The sequence below is a fragment of the Ictalurus furcatus genome, chromosome 8 (genome assembly GCF_023375685.1).
Source record: "Ictalurus furcatus strain D&B chromosome 8, Billie_1.0, whole genome shotgun sequence".
In the NCBI taxonomy this organism is placed as follows: domain Eukaryota; kingdom Metazoa; phylum Chordata; class Actinopteri; order Siluriformes; family Ictaluridae; genus Ictalurus; species Ictalurus furcatus.
This window is the reverse complement of record NC_071262.1, coordinates 30882894-30903049: the sequence shown is the minus strand read 5'-3', so window position 1 is coordinate 30903049 and position 20156 is coordinate 30882894. Positions and strand designations below refer to the sequence as shown.

The window sequence follows — 20156 nt, the reverse complement described above, 5'->3', positions numbered from 1 at the left end:
CAGGAAGTGAAACCGTGACACAACATGAAGACAAGATGTCCAAATGAACAAAATGATTTAATCCAAATAAATAACTTCATACAGACATCCTTAATCTGAGATTATATCATGATAAACAGTCGTCATTAATCAGAATCTCTCAGAGTTTGGAGAGGACCGTGAGGATAGAGCCGGTCAGAACCATGCAGCACGCCACGGCAAACAGCAGGCAGTTCCCCAGCCCCTGGGGGAAAAGAAATTAAATTAAAGCAAACTCACACGAAGGGAAAAACACCAGAGCAAGAACCCATAAGAACCCGACAGCATCAGTGGAACAGAAGTGGAAATAAATAGAGGATCCAGACAGAAGTACCGTAAACAGAACCGTATCTCAGTCAGGAGCGAGAACATCCGTAACAAAGCAAACCATGTAAACACACGTTTTACTTAAAAAGCATTATTATTATTATTATTATTATTATTATTATTATTATTATTATTAATTGACTAAACTAATTTACAGTATATTTGAGTTTAATTGTAAAGCGGTGTTTTAATTTAAAAAGTAAACCATTTGTAATGTAAATTTTACACTAATTACATCTCAATGCTGTAAAAGAAGTAAAAAATAAATATGCACAAGGATAGTGTAAAGAAATAAATTTACAGAATAGAAAGTCATAATGTTAAGAAATGATATAATAACATGAATACAAATAAAACCATTTTAAACTAATAAAATAAAATAAATGAAGTCTGAGAACGTCTTTTTAATTCAATAGAAAGTTTTACATTTCATTTTTACATTTTGTTTTTTGGCACTCATTATTTACTGTGTAAAATATTCTCATGTACATGAGGTTTTCTCCAGTTCGTCCTCGACACTTACTTTGACCTCCTTGAAGACCACACTTCCCCACAGAGCAGCCACTAATCCATATCCCTGTAAACACAAACATTTACACAACAATAACTTTTACAGAACGATGGACGTACGCTATAAAGAAGAATGAAGAGAAGGAATGTGTGCTTCGATGTTTGAAGTTAACGAAGGCTGAAAATGTTAGTGAACTGATTCGTCAGTGCCGGAGATGTTTTTACATGTTTGGGATCCGATTTTGGCACAAGTTACACTCCATTTTGTTAAACTGTGTATGATTGTTGTGTCACACAGGGCAAGAGAGAACATGACGTTCCAAAGGTGTTCCGCTGGCGTCTGATTCAAATGAATCATTTAACAGATTATTTTTAATGAATCATTAAAACTGGTTCACAGGTCCCATCGGAACTGAACGTCGTATAGCGTCGACGGAATGTTAGAGCTATTGATCTCTATTGAAATCTAGTACAATTTAATGGAGTTCACAGTACAGCTGAATCGATTCATTCAAACCGACAGTTCACAGTACAGCCGAATCGATTCATTCAAACCGACGGTTCACAGTACAGCTGAATCGATTCATTCAAACCGACGGTTCACAGTACAGCCGAATCGATTCATTCAAACCGACGGTTCACAGTACAGCTGAATCGATTCATTCAAACCGACGGTTCACAGTACAGCTGAATCGATTCATTCAAACCGACGGTTCACAGTACAGCTGAATCAGTTGAATCTCTGAAACCAAATCAGGGAGGAAAACGTTTTCATTACTCTGTAACTGATAAGAAAACGCTTATTTCCCCTTACACTTTACTGATCATAAGAATAACTTCAATTAAATCTGAATCCCAGAGTGAGAGGAAACATCAGGTCACTTACAGCAGTCACTATGGGGAAGGTGACCACGGGGCCGAGGCGGCGGTTCGCCAACAACCAGCAGTACGTCGCAATTCCCCACATCACACCGCTCAGAACTCCTACACACACACACACACACACACACACACACACACACACACCCCTCTAACATTAACTACACAAACTTACATTAACTACATACATAAAGCCAGAGACGTGTACTTCAGTCACGTCGTGATTAATGCCAGTGTGTATAGAGACTTCTCCAGGAGTTGTTTATAAACACTTCAGTACATCACACTGCTCAGTATTCACTGCTTACCAGTTTTTAAAGATAAGAGTCATTGTGATGATGAACACAAACTTTGGTGCACAGTGAGGAGTTATTAGCTGAAGTTACCACAAAACCAAACGTTTGCTCGAGCTCGCTGGCTTCGTTTTGTAATGAACGTGAGATTTACACCACAGTGCTGCTCTGGATTCTGATCCGTCAGAAGAAGTTCTGGTCCGCAGTTTTGTTTGTTTTTGTCACCTGGTAAAACGGCTCTGGGGTAAACGCGAGGTCGGTTCTTCATCACAGCGCAGTAGATGACAAAATACAGCATACTCATGAGGAAAATCCCACTGCTCTGAGCAAAACAGTAATCCAGATCTGAAAACACCAACAACCGTGCGTCCCATCAGGATCGACTTCATTACTAATCATCGGGCGTGTGCAGAATTATTGGCACCCTTCAACATAATGTTCAAAATATAGAAAAACTTCAAAGCTAGGTATATTTCCTCTAATAAAAAAAAATCTTTAAAAATGAATAAATAAATACATAAATAAATAAATGAATAAATGTGTGGCCATATCCTTAATCTTAACAGATCACTCACTGATCAAATTTTTACTGAAGGGTGCCAATAATTTGTGCCAATTACACAACACTCACCGTTCTGACTGGAGCCAGTGAACATGCTGTTATTACTGAATGCATGGTGTTTAATGTAAATAATCGGCACGAACGAGGAGCCAAACAGCAAACCTGATAAAACCGCTATGATACAGCCACTGAGAGAGAGAGAGAGAGAGAGAGACGTTGTAAACTTTCCAGCATGAACTTTTACCATTTCTCTCCTTTAAGTGTAAAGTGGGTGGAGCTAATCATAGCTTAAAGCTTGCATAAACACCTCCCTCACCAATCACATGGCTGACGTCACTTGTCCCACCCAACAGCTCTGAGCATAACTAACTGCACGTTGCTACATGGATTTATTTGCTCGAGTGACATTACAGGCGGCGTCTCAGACAGATGGCCGTCAGTCAAGCTGCTCATTAGAATATTAGGACACACCCATCAGGACAGTCTAAGATCAGTGTACTCAGTGATTCAGCTGCAATTTGAGTTTATTGAATCATACATAAATCCTGTTTTTTTTTGCATTCTGACTTTTGCTGGAAGGTTTAATGAAGCTCGAGATCATGCAAATATGTTTACGATTCAAATACTTACAGCGGCCTTCTGGATTTTGGCGATATTGTGTCCACCCACGAGTCAGTGGAGCGCAGACCGTCAGAGAACGACCTCTGAACAATCAAAACGTGAGAAACATATACAAATTATGATAAGTCATAAAAGAAGGGCAAACGAGGCGAAACGACCTCCGGTAACCTCACTTCCTGTATGAGGATCGGCGTCGCTTCAGAGCATGAAGGTTTCTGCGTGTCAATTTTCACAAAGAAGAATAGGAGAGTGCTGGAAAAGGAAACAAAATAGAGCAGGATTGGACCGAGAACTTCCCTCTGAGGAACTCCTGTATCAGTGCTGCACTGAGGATAAACCACCACCCAAATCATATCTGCTACAGAAAGAGGGGCGCCAATACCTTTTACAGTGTGAAAGCTGGACTAGAGTCAGTAATGTTAGTGGGATGTTACGCTGACCTGAGCAGACAGAGAGCAGCACCACAGTAATTCAACAAGGGTCTCGACACCACCTCAGGTTCCAGTCCAAACAGACCGAACCTAGAGAGAGAGAGAGAGAGAGAGAGAGAGAAATATTGCTGACTTCGAAGGAATAATTATTCATAATGAATTAAATTTAAATTATCTCACAGTGAACTCGCCCAGCCAATAAGCAGACCACTGGCTCCCCAAAGCAGCATCCCGAGACCCAGACCAACACACTTCACCACCGGCACCAAGCAAATATTTCCTGTTAAAAAAAGAAATTCAAGTTCACGATCTGCTCAGGATTTCAACTCAACACTGCACTGTCCATCTTCACAAACACTCAAACAGGACTTTACACTTCTTTGCGGTTTCTCGGTAACGTGACGAGCTGCATTTCTGTGTCTTATTAACGTGAGACAGAGGATAAAGACCGAATACAGAGAACTGGTGAGGGAACGATAGCTGCTATAACGCAAGTGACAACAGGAACGAACTTGTTTAACGTTAAATGCAACTATAAATGGATAAAAAGTAATGCATGGCATTTTAAAATAAATACATTATAATTGTTGGTGGTGTAAGAGGAATAAAACACTCAGGGACATGCTGTTAGAGGAAACTAATCAACTTCAGGGTGGTAACAGTAACTCAACTCATAACACGTACGTACACACACACGTACACACACACGTACACACACACACGTACACACACACACGTACACACACACACGTACACACACACACGTACACACACACGTACACACACACGTACACACACACGTACACACACACGTACACACACACGTACACACACACGTACACACACACGTACACACACACCAGTGGCCCAGATCATTCCTCCCAGCATGGCGGCTGGATGAGCTTTAGAGGATCTCAGCAGAATGTCTCCTATCAGGGCCACGACCCAGATGGCAGCGCAGGAGATCCACTGGTAGAACATACCTGCGTGAGGAACACACACCGAGGCGTTGTCTACAATCAGACAGTTAACTCTGGAACAGATTAATGCTGCAGTTTGTTTCCTGGTACGAGCAGAAAGTTTAGCACAAATTTATCACGGTTTCCAGGTGAACACTTTTTTTTTGGACAATCACAGATTCCAAGTTCACTTTAAAAAAACAACTGAATTGTATCTGTGCATTAAATTATGAAATAAGCTCCTCATTCACAGGTATTTACCTCATACTGCCATTAAAACTCTTCACGCTCTAAAGTCTGGAGCATTCAAAGATTTATAGATTTCATTTTATTACTTCGAATCTCCACAACTTGTTTTATTTATATTGTGACTTGATATTTCTCCTTCTGAATTCTATTACATTACTTTATCATTTAACCTTTACTACTAGTGTCCATGAAGTGTTAATAATAATAATAATAATAATAATAATAATAATATTATTATTATTATTATTATTATTCCATGATGTGTAAATTGAGTTGAAATCAAACATTCAATCATTATTACATTAAAGAAATAAATAATGTTTTAAGGACATTATTACTGCCACAAATGACTGAAAAAGTTGTAATAAAGATGATATCATGATGTACTGATCATTTATCACTCCAACTTTAATGATAACACCTCTAAAATAAAATATAAAAAGCTATGAGGAGGTGAAGTGTTCATTCCTCACCATCTCCAGTTTCCACTTTTTTGATAGGGACGTAGATAGTGCCGTAGAGCAGCACAGCAACCACACAGCTCACAAAGCCATACACCTTCTCCATGTGGACAGAAGAACCGGAGACTCCACCTGCAGCATCACCAGCATCACCCTCATCACCCTCATCACCCTCATCCTGTGGGTCTGAATGAAGGGGCTCTGAGCATCATGGGAAACACACAAATCAAAGAAATCAAACAAGCCTGCAAGAATGAGTGGAATAAATATCCTAAAACATTATTATTACTAAATAAAAACCAACTCATCTCTAATGAATCTTCATCACCTCCTACTTCACCACTCATCAGTGAGAGAAAGATAAACAGGAATAAAACAGCTCCTAAACTCCTCACAGCTCCATCAGAGTTCATGCTGGTCACAGTAAAGCCTCACACCGCCCCGGAAACCGGAAGTGTGCTTGTGTTATCATGCAACCGTCACTACACGTGCCGTTAATTAATCCCTTATCGTGTCCCTTACTCAGATTTCTAACCAATCACCTCCATCCTCACGGAGCAGGTTTAGAGAGACCACGCCCACTTTGTAAGAAGGCAAAGATTGCCGCAGTACATCACATCGCCACCAGGGGGAGTTGCCCCCCCTCTCTCTCCCTCTCTCTCTCTCCCTCTCTCCCTCTCCCTTTCTCTCTCCTTCTCCCTCTCTCTCCCTCCCTCCCTCTCTCTCCCTCTCTCTCAGTCTCTCTCCCTCTCCCTTTCTCTCTCCGTCTCCCTCTCTCTCTCTCTCTCTCAGTCTCTCTCCCTCTCCCTTTCTCTCTCCTTCTCCCTCTCTCTCTCTCTCTCTCTGTCTCTCTCCCTCTCCCTTTCTCTCTCGCTCTCTCTCTGTCTCTCTCCCTCTCCCTTTCTCTCTCCCTCTCTCTCCCTCCCTCTCTCTCTCACTCACTCTCTCTCTCTCTCTCTCTCTCTCTCTCTCTTCATCACAGTTTAACTTTTTAGGATTGTTTTTTTATAAATCTATTTAAATTTGTGCTCAGTCAAGACCTGTTTTCACTTTTCTGAAAAAAAAAAACAAGAAATAAATAAATAAGGAAAGAAAGAAACAATGGTGTTCAATAACAGCAACAAGCAAACAAAAACATAAGCAAATCAAATCAATCGTGATGTCAGAGCTGCAGTGTGGGAAATGATACAAGACAGTGAAGTGTAAAAAGTTATTCATCAAAATGTTTCTGCAGTTGTGTGCAGCAGGTGGCAGTGTGGAGTTTCTCTCACAGAACCACAGAAGAAGTGCAGAAGTTCCAGGATTATAAACACACGAGACAGGAACACACACACACACAGACACACACACACACACACACACACACACACACACACACACACACACACACACACACACACACACAGAGGTAATGTCATGCAGGACGTATCTGTAACTGTAAATGCTGCACCAACAGCAGTAAGGTTTAATAATGGTAGATGTGTACACTAACATATCATGTGTGTTGGTTTGTTATATATAATAAGCAGGATGTGTAACTGAGGATCTTGTTCTTATCAAGATGGGAACTGAGAATAAGGTAGGAATACAGCAGCATATATAAGATCTAATAAATACCTAATAAAAACTGTGTGTGTGTGTGTGTGTGTGTTATTTTAGGTGATCAGGTGTAAAGCGGCTGTGGCGTGGGAACCTGGGAAGCCTCTTTCTGTTGAAGAAGTGGAAGTTGCTCCACCTAAAGAGCATGAAGTGAGAATTAAGGTCTGTAATTTTCCTCAGCTCTAACAGGAGTTTGTTCCTTTATAAAAACTAAGCTGCAGCCTCGAATTGTTTAATTGTGTGTGTGTGTGTGTGTGTGTTTGTGTTGCAGATAGCAGCGACTGGTGTGTGTCACACAGACTGGACGTATCTGTATGATTGTGAGAAAGGAGTGAACTCTCGGCCGTTTCCCCTCATTCTGGGTCACGAGGCTGCTGGTGTGGTGGAGAGCGTCGGGCCGGGGGTGACCGCTGTGCAGCCTGGTACACTAAACACACACACACACACACACACACAGAGGTAATGTAATGTGTTACTCCATCTGTCCTTCAGATTTTTATTCAGATTTTATTTAGGTAAAGATTTCCTTTAGATTTGATTTTAAAGCTGTGATCAGTGAGGTGCGTCAGCAGAAATGTCAGAATTAGGTCTCCAACTGTTTTTATTTTTATTCCTTGAGCCCATCCTTCTATTTCTGTCCATTGTACACAAAGCTCCGCCCCCAGAACCTGTAGTGGTTCAACTAGATTTAGCATGTGGACTAGATTTAGCATTAGCTAGGACTGTCATGACATCACTTCCATAGTTATAGCTTTCTGCGTCCAGCTTCATCTCCTTCACCCGTAATTAATGACTCCATCTTGTAAAAGCACTGAAAGAGTTTACTGCAGAACCTTTTTCTGGAAGCACAGAGGGATTGGTTTTCTTTGCTCACAGGAGAATTACCAGTCTGTCCTTCATCTTCTTCTTCTTCTTCTTCTTCATGTTCTTCTTCTTCCCTCCAGGTGATAAGGTGATCCCTCTCTTCCTGCCGCAGTGTGGTGAGTGTGAGTTCTGTCTGAGCTCAAAGACGAACCTCTGCTTTAAGAACTGGTGAGTTCTTTCATTCTTAAACCTAATTTTGTTCTTTTTCACACAAACAGCTGTACAGATGTAAACTCCTGATCAACACGACCGAACCTTACAGACGCCGTCTTCACTACTGTTCTATAATGTTACTAACACACGTGTTACTTATTGATGAGTAGTGTGTTATTTCTCCTCTCCATTCTGATACTCAGCTGTGAGTAGTGATGATGTCTATAAAAAGTCCAGTCTCTCTCTCTCTCTCTCTCTCTCTCTCTCTCTCTCTCTCTCAGGGGGAAGACTCAGCAGGGTGTGTTAGCTGACGGTACGAGTCGAATCACCTGTAGGGGGCAGCAGGTGTATCAGTTTATTGGTGTGAGCACTTTCTCTGAATACACTGTCGTTCCTGAATACAACGTCACTAAGATTCACCAAGACGCACCGCTGGATAGAGTCTGTCTCCTCGGCTGTGGAGTGGCTACAGGATACGGAGCGGCACTAAACGTGGCCAAAGTGTGTGTGTGTGTGTGTGTGTGTGTGTGTGTCTACATAGCATCACTGAAGTGTATACATTAAACATAGCGTTACTGCTTTAATTTGAATTTCATGTCTTGAGATAACTTCTCACATGTTTCTGTGATTGAATTTATTTTATTTTAATTTCTGAACCCAGTGGTTGTTCCTCCTCGTCTCTGCAGGTGGAGCGTGGTTCTGTTTGTGCCGTGTTCGGTTTGGGAGCCGTCGGCCTCGCCGCTGTGATGGGCTGTAAAGCTGCCGGAGCCTCCAGGATCATCGGCGTCGACATCAATGCAGAGAAACGCGAAATCGCCAAGAAGTTCGGTGTCTCTGAGTTTGTGAACCCTAACGATCACAGCAAACCCATTCAGGAGGTGCTGGTGGAGATGACGAGTGGAGGAGTGGACTACAGCTTCGAGTGTGTGGGGAACGTCACACTTATGGTGGGTTTGAGTTTGATTCGTGAAATATCAGCTTCAGTGTGACTGATCTGCACTAACATCATCTTCTGCATCTCCTTCTTTTATGTCTAATCATGCTTTGTGCTTTATTGTATGAAGTGAATGAATGTGTTTGGTCTCCACCAGAGGGCAGTGTTTGAGAGCTGCAGAGCCGGCTGGGGAACCTGTGTGATTGTGGGATGGAATGAAACAGGAAGCCTCTCGCTGGCACCTATAGACGTCCTTATGGGAAGAACTCTTAAAGGAACCTACTTTGGTGGTAAGAGATGAGCAGTTTATAATGTAGTAGCTCTCATTTATCAGAGTGTAAAATCCATCATTTTATCCGTTATGATAAACACTCTTCTGAACAGGATGGAAGAGTGTGTGTAGTTTACCCAAACTGGTGGAAGACTACATGAATGGCAGAATTTTGCTGGATGAGTTTGTGACGCACACACTCTCTCTGGAGGAGATTAACCACGCCTTCGAACTGATGACCCATGGGAAAAGGTCTGTGAGTCACATGACCATCATACGACCAATAGAACCGTGTTATTTATTCAATGGGATTACTTTTCAGGGTTTTTTGAGTTGATATAAAAATTGGACATAAATTGGAATAAATTCCACAACTTTATATTTACTTATCTTTCATTTATTGTTTTGTCCCTCTCTCTGTCTCTTCTCTCTTTTTTTTCCATATTTCTCTCTCCATATTTATCTTTTTATCTTTTTAATAACCTACTAGTTATATCCTGTTACTTTTTATTAAGAGTATTAAAGTTTTAAAATATAATTTCCTGCTTGTCTCTCTCCGTCTCTTCTCTCTTTCTCAGTATCCGGTCAGTGATAAAAATGTGAGCTGTGAGCGTCCAATCTCAGTTCATTGACCATGACGACATCATCAGTCACCATGACGACTACATCAATCATTCATCACCATGACGACAGACTCACTCTCCAGTGGGCCTCAGAAGGAAACACAGCGATGTAGAGGGAAACTCGGGACAGAAGACGTGTCTGTGTGTTTGTTGTGCATGTGTTAATGCTGTGATTGTAAATAAATATGATAATAAAACATTGAGAACATTGAGATGTAGTACAAGTACACCTTATTATCAGTAACAGGACGTGTAACGTCCAATAAAAAGAGGGTCGTGGGATAAATAAATAAAAGGAAACAAAAAAACCCAAACATAAATAAATAAATAAATAGATAAGCAAGTCATAGTGATTCCTTTTCAATTTTATTCAGAAATTACGTTTCATTGGTTCTGCCATCACATGATTTGAAGCTGTGTTGATTCAGATATACTGATGACAATTAATACTGCATTGCTCCACCCCTCTAACACCTTAGCCACTCCATGGAACACAGCAGCAACCTAGCACCTGACATATTAAACCCAATAGCTACCTACATGTTTGAACCTTTTACCCTTCTAGATTATGTCTTTAACCCATTATACAGAGTTCTGTAGTTTATTGATGAAGAACTGTTCTACAGCGGGTTCTTGTATTCTCTCAGAGATTCAGTGTGTTATTGTGGATATCAGAGTGTGTAGCAGGTGGTAGTGCTGAGTTAATGACACAGGAACACAGGAACACACACGTCAGCATAAACACACTTCAGCATAAACACTCTTCAGCATAAACACTCTTCAGCACAGGTAATGTCATGTAGGACACCTCTGTAACTCCAAATGCTGCGCTAAAAGTAAGGGATAAAATTGAATAAATTGCACACTAACTACTGTAAACTTTTAGACTATACTGAATGTGTGTGTGTGTGTGTGTGTGTGTGTGTGTGTGTGTGTGTGTGTGTGTTGCTTTTTAAGGACGTGTAACTGAAGATCTGATTATTTTCAAAATGGCAACTGAGAATAAGGTAGGAACTGATTTATTACTGGAGTTGTTTCTTTGCTGGCTGCTTAATGCACCTTATAATATAAAATTTTATCTTATCTTAATATAAAATACACTCTTATCATCTAAAATAAACACCGTAGTTGTATATTAAAGCAATACACCTCTCGATGGCGCTGATTACACTGATTTTACGATGATGACACATCCGATAAGTGGCCATGCGACATGAAAGAAGAGAACGCTCAGATTGTAATCCATGTGTTTTTAAAAAACAATACATTACTCTCACGTATCGTGACGTAACGGAGATAGGACGGATGCAAACGCAGTTGGAACAGTTTTATTTATGAGAAACACAGACAGGTAAATCCAAAATGTGATCCAAAAACGTAATCCACAAACATGCAAGAGGTCAGGCGATCGGCAAACAGGCCTACACAGGGCTAAGCAGGAATCAAGGTCGTGGTCATGGAAAACAGGGTCGAGACACAAAACATGAAACATAAACAATGGCGAGATACTGGGAGCAGATAAACCAGTGTAAACTGACTATGACTATGACTATGTCTATCGTAAGTAATCTAAACTAAGTATCTTAACTATCTCTCATCTATTCTATCCAATATTCTGCGCTGTGTGCTGGGAGGCGCGTGGTATATATACAAACCTAACCAGCATCGTAATGGCTGACGGCCGAGGGCAATTGAGACACACGTGAAACCATAGCTAATCACAGAACAGGGAGGTGACATAACAGAAACATAACAAATGCACGTGTCGAAATGTCACGATTGTCAACAAGGGAAAAGCAGGTGCTCGCGCACCTGCTCGTGCATGCGCGCTCACATGCTCCACAGCGCACTGCTTAAAGGGGAACTTGTGACAGAACCCCCCCCCCCAAAGGCACTCCTCCTGGAGTGCCATGAAACATCCATCTCCATTGGCGACCCCGGCCCCCTGGGCAAAATGTCCCAAGCAGAACCAGGAGACCGCACGACATTCTTAACGAAACAAAAAAGCAGAGCGACGTTCACAGCAGAGCAGCAAAGCAGAGCGATGTCCTCGGCAGTGCATGAAGGCATAGTGACGTCCTCGGCTGAACAGGAAACAGAGCGACGTTCTCAGCAGAGCAGAAAAGTGGAGCGACGTCCTTGGCAGAACAGGAAAGCAGACCGATGTCCTCGGCGGAGCAGGAAGGCAGAGCGATGTCCTGGGCGGAGCAGGGAAACAGAGTGACGTACTCAGCAGTGCAGGAAAGCGGAGAGACATCCTCGGCTGAACAGGAAAGCAGAGCGACGTCCTCGACTGAGCAGGAAAGCAGAGTGATGTACTCAACGGAGCCTGCAGGCTGAACTTGGCTGGTCATGTCAGCAGACTGAGACGTGAGCAGAGCTTGGTTGTCCATGTCAACAGACACTTGGTTGTGCATGTCAGCAGACGTGGACATGAGCAGAGCTTGGTTGTCTGTTTCAGCAAACTTAGGCATGTGCAGAACTTGGTTGTCCCTGTCAGCTGACTTGGGCGTGAACATAACTTGGTTGGTTAGGTCATCAGACGTAGACATGAGCAGAGCTTGGTTGTTTGTTTCAGCAAAATTGGGCGTGAGCAAAACTTGGCTGTCGTTGTCGGCAGACTTGTGTGTGAGCAGAACTTGGCTGTCCTTGTCGGCAGACTCGGGCGTGAGCAGAACTTGGCTGTCCTTGTCGGCAGACTCAGACGTGAGTAGAACTTGGCTGTCCGTGTCGGCAGACTCGGGCGTAAGCAGAACTTGGCTGTCCGTGTCGGCAGACTCGGGCTTGAGCAGAGCGTGGTCGGCTGTCTCGGTAGACTCGGGCTTGAGCAGAGCATGGTCGGCCGTGTCGGTAGACTCGGGCTTGAGCAGAACGTGGTAGGCCGTGTCGGTAGACTCGGGCTTGAACAGAACTTGGTCGGCCGTGTCGGTAGACTCGGGCTTGAGCAGAACGTGGTCGGCCGTGTCGGTAGACTCGGGCTTGAACAGAACTTGGTCAGGCGTGTCGGTAGACTCGGGCTTGAGCAGAACTTGGTCGGCCGTGTCAGCAGACTCGGGCTTGAGCAGAACTTGGTCGGTCGTGTCGGCTGACTTGGACGTGAGCAGGGTTTGGTTGTCCGTGTTAACAGACACTTGGGACAGTAACTGGGCTTTATAGTGGATCTGTGGAGCTGAGACCCCCTCCTGAACCTCAGGCTGGAGCTCTGGTGCTGGGGCCTCCCTGTTGACCTCTAGCTGGAGCTCGGCAGGTGAGCCCACCTCTATCCACAAGCTAGTGGTTGGACAGCTATCTCCACTAGCTAGTGATTGGCCAGCTCTATCCATGAGCTGGTGATTGGCCAGCTCTATCCACAAGCTAGTGACTGGACAGCTATATCCACTAGCTAGTGATTGGCCAGCTCTATCCATGAGCTGGTGATTGGCCAGCTCTATCCACAAGCTAATGATTGGACAGCACTATCCACAAGCTAATGATTGGCCAGCTATATCCACTAGCTAGTGATTGGCCAGCTCTATCCACAAGCTAGTGATTGGCCAGCTCTATCCACGAGCCCATGGTTGGCCAGCTCTATCCACAAACTAGTGATTGTCCAGCTCTGTCTATGAGCCCATGGTTGGCCAGCTCTATCCATAAGCTATTGATTGGCCAGCTCTATCTATGAGCCCAGGTAAATAAATATGATAATAAAACATTGAGGCATTGAGATGTAGTACAAGTACACCTTATTATCAGTAACAGGACGTGTAACGTCCAATTAAAAGAGGGTCATGGGATAAATAAATAAAAGGAAACAAATAAATAAATAAATAGATAAGCAAGTCATAGTGATTCCTTTTCAATTTTATTCAGAAATTACGTTTCATTGGTTCTGCCATCACATGATTTGAAGCTGTGTTGATTCAGATATACTGATGACAATTAATACTGCATTGCTCCACCCCTCTAACACCTTAGCCACTCCCTGGAACACAGCAGCAACCTAGCACCTGACATATTAAACCCAATAGCTACCTACATGTTTGAACCTTTTACCCTTCTAGATTATGTCTTTAACCTATTATACAGAGTTCTGTAGTTTATTGATGAAGAACTGTTCTACAGCGGGTTCTTGTATTCTCTCAGAGATTCAGTGTGTTATTGTGGATATCAGAGTGTGTAGCAGGTGGTAGTGTTGGGTTAATGACTCTGAGACAGAGGACACAGGAACACTGGAACACACACGTCAGCATAAACACACTTCAGCATAAACACTCTTCAGCATAAAAACTCTTCAGCACAGGTAATGTCATGTAGGACACCTCTGTAACTCCAAATGCTGCGCTAAAAGTAAGGGATAAAATTGAATAAATTGCACACTAACTACTGTAAACTTTTAGACTATACTGAATGTGTGTGTGTGTGTGTGTGTGTGTGTGTGTGTGTGTGTGTGTGTGTTGCTTTTAAGGGATGTGTAACTGAAGATCTGATTATTTTCAAAATGGCAACTGAGAATAAGGTAGGAACTGATTTATTACTGGAGTTGTTTCTTTGCTTGCTGCTTAATGCACCTTATAATATAAAATTTTATCTTATCTTAATATAAAATACACTCTTATCATCTAAAATAAACACCGTAGTTGTATATTAAAGCAATACGCCTCTCGATTGGTGCTGATTACACTGATTTTACGATGATGACAGGGTGTGAAGTGTGACACGTCTGGTTTTTTCAGGACTGTGTGGACACAAAAATCTGATCTTTTGAAATCAGATACACATCCGATAAGTGGCCATGCGACATGAAAGAAGAGAACGCTCAGATTGTAATCCATGTGTTTTTAAAAAAACAATACATTACTAATACTTATAAATCAATTTCATTTTAATACACATATCACTTTGGCCATCATCATCATCATCACCATAATAATAATAATCATCATCATCATCGAGTGTCGACAACAGAACATATGTTTAGGAATCATTGTGCACATTAGGCTTGTGTGATATTATGATTGAATCTTTCCTTGATGATCTTACACTGTGACGTCCAGTTACGTTTACTCCGTCCAGTGATGTTTATATTATATTAAAAATTGTGCATTTGCCATTTACTTTTTTTCTTGTTATTTTTGCATTTAATATAAAACTGCTTGTTACAATAACTTTTCAAATGTGTTATGAACCCAATGATCGTGACTGTAATTGACCGCAGTTAACTATCACTTTTCTACTAAATATTAAGAGCAGTGTGTGTGTGTGTGTGTGTATTATTTTAGGTGATCAGGTGTAAAGCGGCTGTGGCGTGGGAACCTGGGAAGCCTCTTTCTGTTGAAGAAGTGGAAGTTGCTCCACCTAAAGAGCATGAAGTGAGAATTAAGGTCTGTATTTCTCCTCAGCTCTAACAGGAGTTTGTTCCTTCTGTTCTTCTAGAAAATCTTGGTTGCAGCCTTGACTTTTGGACACACTTGCTGATTAAAGCTCTGTGTGTGTGTGTGTGTGTGTTTGTGTTGCAGATAGCAGCGACTGGTGTGTGTCACACAGACTGGACGTATCTGTATGATTGTGAGAAAGGAGTGAACTCTCGGCCGTTTCCCCTCATTCTGGGTCACGAGGCTGCTGGTGTGGTGGAGAGCGTCGGGCCGGGGGTGACCGCTGTGCAGCCTGGTACACTAAACACACTCACCCCAACCACACACACACATACACGCACGTGCTTGCTTACTGCCCATTGTAACCTGATGATGTTTATTTTTGTCCTGTAATGGTGGGTTCTGAGATGGCTAAACAGTCTAATCCTGGAACCCCAGGTTGTCTTACAGGTGTTGTATTTATAAGTGGTTGTGGTGGTAGCAGTAAAGTCTGGTGTGTTCTTCTTCAGTTGCTTATGGTATCTCCTCCTAGTCCTGTCCTCTTCATAAAGTGTTTGAATCCCATTAAGGACGAGCTGTGGCCAGGTGTCACAGTCAGCAGTGTTACAGTGTTACAGTCAGCAGATGAAAAGCTTCACCTGGTCTCTATACATGTTCTTCTACATACCTGCTGAGCCTTGGACACAATGTACCTGACTGTAAAGTACTCTGTGGGGCAGTTGGTTCTGATAATGTGACCTACCCAGTGGCCTCAATACTTCTGCAGTTGGTCTGGTAAGTGCAGTATGTCAGTATGAGGCACATGATCACAGCAGGTGAGCCCCAGGATCCTACAATACGTGGAAGCACTCATGGCCCTTCAGGGTGTGACCCAGGCTTCCAGAAACCCAGCTGTAAAGGAGGTCTGATATACAGACAGCATAGTAAACAGCATCCTTGGTGTGTAGGTGGAGATTCTTGTTCTGAAAGATCCGGTAGTGAAGTCTTTGGTTTAATTAGCTGACACATAAGAATTATTATGGACTGGCCAGTAATTAGCAGCTGTCTGAGCCTGAGTATCATCTCTCACCTGTATCAGGTTATAGAGAAATCAAAGGTACACAATTTGTGATATACACTGAAACTCAAGGAAATGATAGAGATTTAGTTGATGATAACAGGTTGAGCAAATATTTTTTCACACACTTTTAATTTGTCATACCATTTTGTGAGTTTTTCTTCTTCTTCTTCTTCTTCGCTCCAGGTGATAAGGTGATCCCTCTCTTCGTGCCACAGTGTGATAAGTGTGAGTTCTGTCTGAGCTCAAAGACGAACCTCTGCAAAAAGAACCGGTGAGGACTTGATGTTTTTTTTTTTTATATCCAATTCAAACTCAACATGACCAACCCTTAGAGACTCTGTCTTTACTACTGTAATATAAAAATATTCAGAACATACAGCATTATATAATACTTACATATTCTGAACCAGGTTCCTCTCAAGTTTCTTCCTACAAATTTTAGGTCTGGATTTTTGTAAAGCTGTGCTGTGATAATGTCTGTAATACCAGGAATGAGTAGTGTGTTATATTTCTCCTCACTGCTCCATAGTGATGAGGTTCGTTTTGACCCTGACAATAAGATTACTCAGCTGATTATACTGACTTTTAATGTGTTTCTCTCTTTGTTGGTCTCTCAGTGAGAAGCTTCAGCAGTGTGTGTTAGCTGACGGTACGAGTCGGATCACCTGTAGGGGGCAGCAGGTGCATCAGTTTATTGGTGTGAGCACTTTCTCTGAATACACGGTCGTTCCTGAATACAACGTCACTAAGATTCACCAAGACGCACCGCTGGATAGAGTCTGTCTCCTCGGCTGTGGAGTGGCTACAGGATACGGAGCGGCACTAAACATGGGAAAAGTGTGTGTGTGTGTGTGTGTGTGTGTTTTAATGACTTTTAATGGTTAACCTGAACATGCAATTAATGGATTATCTTAGGGTATTACTGATTAACCCGCTCCCTGTCTCATGGAGGACTTTAAACTCCTGAGTCATGGTGAAACATTTTAACCATTTATGAACTCTCAGTGCTGTACTTACACACACGTCAGTACTTTTTTTTATTTTTATAAACACCATGACATAGAGTTTCAAACTTTTAATCCCCACTGCTCTGTAAAGAAGGTGTCCCTCAGGGATCAGTCAAAGGCTGAGTTTTAATTATTATTTTTATGGTGTCAATTTATAAGTAGGTCTGCTCTACCCATGATCTTGTGGTTTGACAGCTCTATCCACAAGCTGGTGATTGAACAGCACTAACCACAAGATAATAGTTGGCCAGCTCTATCCAAAAGCGAGTGATTGGATAGCTCTATCCAGAAGCTGGTGATTGGACCCCACTACCCACAAGATAATGGTTGGCCAGCTCTATCAAAAAGCTAGTGATTGGACAGCTATATCCACTAGCTAGTGATTGGCCAGCTCTATCCATGAGCTGGTGATTGGCCAGCTCTATCCACAAACTAGTGATTGGCCAGCTCTATCCACGAGCCCATGGTTGGCCAGCTCTATCCACAAACTAGTGATTGGCCAGCTCTATCCACGAGCCCATGGTTGGCCAGCTCTATCCACAAACTAGTGATTGGACAGCTTTATCTATGAGCCCAGGGTTTGCCAGCTCTGTCCACAAGCTAGTGATTGGCCAGCTTTATTCATGAGTCCGTGGTCAGCCTGCTGGACATCTTCTCCTTTTTCCTATTCTTTCACTTTCTTCTTATTCTTTTCCTTTTCCTTATTGCTCTTGTCCTTAGTCACATTTAATAATAAATATAGTGGTGGTTGTGGGTTGATTGTCTTCCTTGGGCCTAAAACAGTGCATCTATGTGAACTGGAAAGGCAGTGTATATGCTTAGCATCCCTGTACTATATTAATACATTAATTGAACTTCTCACATGTTTCTGTGGATGAATTTATTGTATTTTATTTTCTGAACCCAGTGGTTGTTCCTCCTCGTCTCTGCAGGTGGAGCGTGGTTCTGTCTGTGCCGTGTTCGGTTTGGGAGCCATCGGTCTCGCCGCTGTGATGGGCTGTAAAGCTGCCGGAGCCTCCAGGATCATCGGCGTCGACATCAACGCAGAGAAACGTGAAATCGCCAAGAAGTTCGGTGTCTCTGAGTTTGTGAACCCTAACGATCACAGCAAACCCATTCAGGAGGTGCTGGTGGAGATGACGAGTGGAGGAGTGGACTACAGCTTCGAGTGTGTGGGGAACGTCACGCTTATGGTGGGTTTGAGTTTGATTCGTGAAATATCACCTTCAGAGTGACTGATCTGCACTAACATCTTCTTCTGCTTCTTCTCCTTGTTCATCTTCTGAAAGCAGAGATCGAACATTACATGTGATTCAGATGATAATAAAGTTGATTTTAAAGCACATTTGATTTGATTGATGTTCTTATATGTATTTGTGTGTATATGGTCTCACTGAGACAAACGAGAGAGTTCTGATTCAGACTCAGATGAATACATGTGTTTTGTCTCCACTAGAGGGCGGCGTTCGAGAGCTGCAATGGCGCCTGGGGAACCTGTGTGATTGTGGGATGGACTGAAAAAAACCTACTCTCTGTGTCACCTAAGGATCTTGTGCTGGGACGACAGCTTAAAGGATCCTTCTTTGGTGGTAAGAAACAAGAAATTTATCACGTCGCTAGTCGTAGCTACACACTGTCTATTAAAATTTATTTCTGTATAAAAAACCTGAAGGTAAAATCCACAACAAAGAAAGGCTGAAAATGTTTTAGAACAAAAATATGTATCTATTGTGTTGTGTGTGTGTGTGTGTGTGTGTGTGTGTACTGAACAGGATGGAAGAGTGTGTGTAGTTTACCCAAACTGGTGGAAGACTACATGAATGGTAGAATTTTGCTGGATGAGTTTGTGACACACACACTCTCTCTGGAGGAGATTAACCACGCCTTCGAACTGATGATCAGTGGGAAAAGGTCTGTGAGTCACATGACCATCATACGACCAATAGAACCGTGTTATTTATTCAGTGGGAATAAATATATTTCCTGCACAACAAACAACACGTCAGATTACCTCTGATTATCTCCTGTTTCTTCTCTCTATCTTTCAACCTTTTTTAGTCGTCTTCCAGTAATTTTTTTTGAAAGTCTAATAAAAAGTTTATCTGACTAAACACATTTCTAATAAAAATGAGGACAAAATGATGACACACTTTATAAAAAAAATTAACGCTGAATATAAAGTCACTTATCCTACTTGTCATTTCCTGCTTGTCTCTCTCCGTCTCTTCTCTCTTTCTCAGTGTCCGATCAGTGATAAAAATGTGAGCTGTGAGCGTCCAATCTCAGTTCATTAACCATGACGACATCATCAGTCACCATGACGACTACATCAATCATTCATCACCATGACGACAGACTCACTCTCCAGTGGGCCTCAGAAGGAAACACAGCGATGTAGAGGGAAACTCGGGACAGAAGACGTGTCTGTGTGTTTGTTGTGCATGTGTTAATGCTGTGATTGTAAATAAATATGATAATAAAACATTGAGGCATTGAGATGTAGTACAAGTACACCTTATTATCAGTAACAGGACGTGTAACGTCCAATAAAAAGAGGGTCGTGGGATAAATAAATAAAAGGAAACAAAAAAACCCAAACATAAATAAATAAATAAATAGATAAGCAAGTCATAGTGATTCCTTTTCAATTTTATTGAGAAATTACGTTTCATTGGTTCTGCCATCACATGATTTGAAGCTGTGTTGATTCAGATATACTGATGACAATTAATACTGCATTGCTCCACCCCTCTAACACCTTAGCCACTCCCTGGAACACAGCAGCAACCTAGCACCTGACATATTAAACCCAATAGCTACCTACATGTTTGAACCTTTTACCCTTCTAGATTATGTCTTTAACCCATTATACAGAGTTCTGTAGTTTATTGATGAAGAACTGTTCTACAGCGGGTTCTTGTATTCTCTCAGAGATTCAGTGTGTTATTGTGGATATCAGAGTGTGTAGCAGGTGGTAGTGCTGG

General features: G+C 42.1%; 3 protein-coding genes across 7 annotated transcripts; 2 read left to right on the top strand and 1 right to left on the bottom strand.

The window, feature by feature from the left end:
- Positions 1–38: 38 nt before the first annotated feature.
- tmem144b (transmembrane protein 144b) lies at positions 39–5958 on the bottom strand. The gene is made up of 12 exons (XM_053632016.1): positions 5639–5958; positions 5323–5511; positions 4502–4624; positions 3822–3921; positions 3651–3731; positions 3384–3462; positions 3220–3293; positions 2659–2777; positions 2253–2372; positions 1742–1839; positions 869–922; positions 39–223 (listed from the first exon to the last, which is right to left on the bottom strand). The coding sequence occupies exons 1-12, from the start codon at positions 5721–5723 to the stop codon at positions 140–142; spliced, it is 1206 nt and encodes a 401-aa protein (XP_053487991.1). The 5' UTR covers positions 5724–5958; the 3' UTR covers positions 39–139.
- A 700-nt stretch (positions 5959–6658) lies between these two features.
- LOC128612089 (alcohol dehydrogenase class-3) lies at positions 6659–10101 on the top strand. The gene is made up of 9 exons (XM_053632013.1): positions 6659–6889; positions 6970–7071; positions 7181–7331; positions 7854–7941; positions 8208–8427; positions 8613–8873; positions 9018–9150; positions 9245–9383; positions 9710–10101. The coding sequence occupies exons 1-9, from the start codon at positions 6872–6874 to the stop codon at positions 9732–9734; spliced, it is 1137 nt and encodes a 378-aa protein (XP_053487988.1). The 5' UTR covers positions 6659–6871; the 3' UTR covers positions 9735–10101.
- A 399-nt stretch (positions 10102–10500) lies between these two features.
- On the top strand, positions 10501–19668 carry LOC128612087 (alcohol dehydrogenase class-3-like). Of its 5 annotated transcripts, none has more exons than XM_053632007.1 (10): positions 10501–10543; positions 14199–14249; positions 15013–15114; positions 15250–15400; positions 16349–16436; positions 16783–16984; positions 18105–18365; positions 18629–18761; positions 18945–19083; positions 19413–19668. In XM_053632007.1, exons 2-10 carry the CDS (start codon positions 14232–14234, stop codon positions 19435–19437), a joined length of 1119 nt encoding a protein of 372 aa, XP_053487982.1. In that variant the 5' UTR covers positions 10501–10543; positions 14199–14231; the 3' UTR covers positions 19438–19668. The 5 variants fall into 5 exon arrangements, with proteins under 5 accessions (XP_053487982.1, XP_053487983.1, XP_053487980.1 ...); XM_053632008.1 differs by lacking the exon at positions 10501–10543 and adding an exon at positions 10572–10590; XM_053632005.1 differs by lacking the exon at positions 10501–10543 and adding an exon at positions 10729–10761.
- The last annotated feature ends 488 nt before the right edge of the window (positions 19669–20156 follow it).

What these genes read in the sequence shown, in the direction of transcription:
- tmem144b (XM_053632016.1), bottom strand. Translation starts at nt 5,723, where the DNA reads ATGAACTCTGATGGAGCTGTGAGGAGTTTAGGAGCTGTTTTATTCCTG. An exon ending in GATGAGTGGTGAAGTAGGAG is followed by an intron (nt 5,512 to 5,638) that starts GTGATGAAGATT and finishes CATGATGCTCAG; the next exon opens with AGCCCCTTCATTCAGACCCA. An exon ending in TGGTCTTCAAGGAGGTCAAA is followed by an intron (nt 224 to 868) that starts GTAAGTGTCGAG and finishes CTTTTCCCCCAG; the next exon opens with GGGCTGGGGAACTGCCTGCT.
- LOC128612089 (XM_053632013.1), top strand. An exon ending in TAAAGGAACCTACTTTGGTG is followed by an intron (nt 9,151 to 9,244) that starts GTAAGAGATGAG and finishes TCTTCTGAACAG; the next exon opens with GATGGAAGAGTGTGTGTAGT. An exon ending in CTGATGACCCATGGGAAAAG is followed by an intron (nt 9,384 to 9,709) that starts GTCTGTGAGTCA and finishes TCTCTTTCTCAG; the next exon opens with TATCCGGTCAGTGATAAAAA.
- LOC128612087 (XM_053632005.1), top strand. An exon ending in AGCATGAAGTGAGAATTAAG is followed by an intron (nt 15,115 to 15,249) that starts GTCTGTATTTCT and finishes TTTGTGTTGCAG; the next exon opens with ATAGCAGCGACTGGTGTGTG. An exon ending in TAAAGGATCCTTCTTTGGTG is followed by an intron (nt 18,762 to 18,944) that starts GTAAGAAACAAG and finishes TGTACTGAACAG; the next exon opens with GATGGAAGAGTGTGTGTAGT.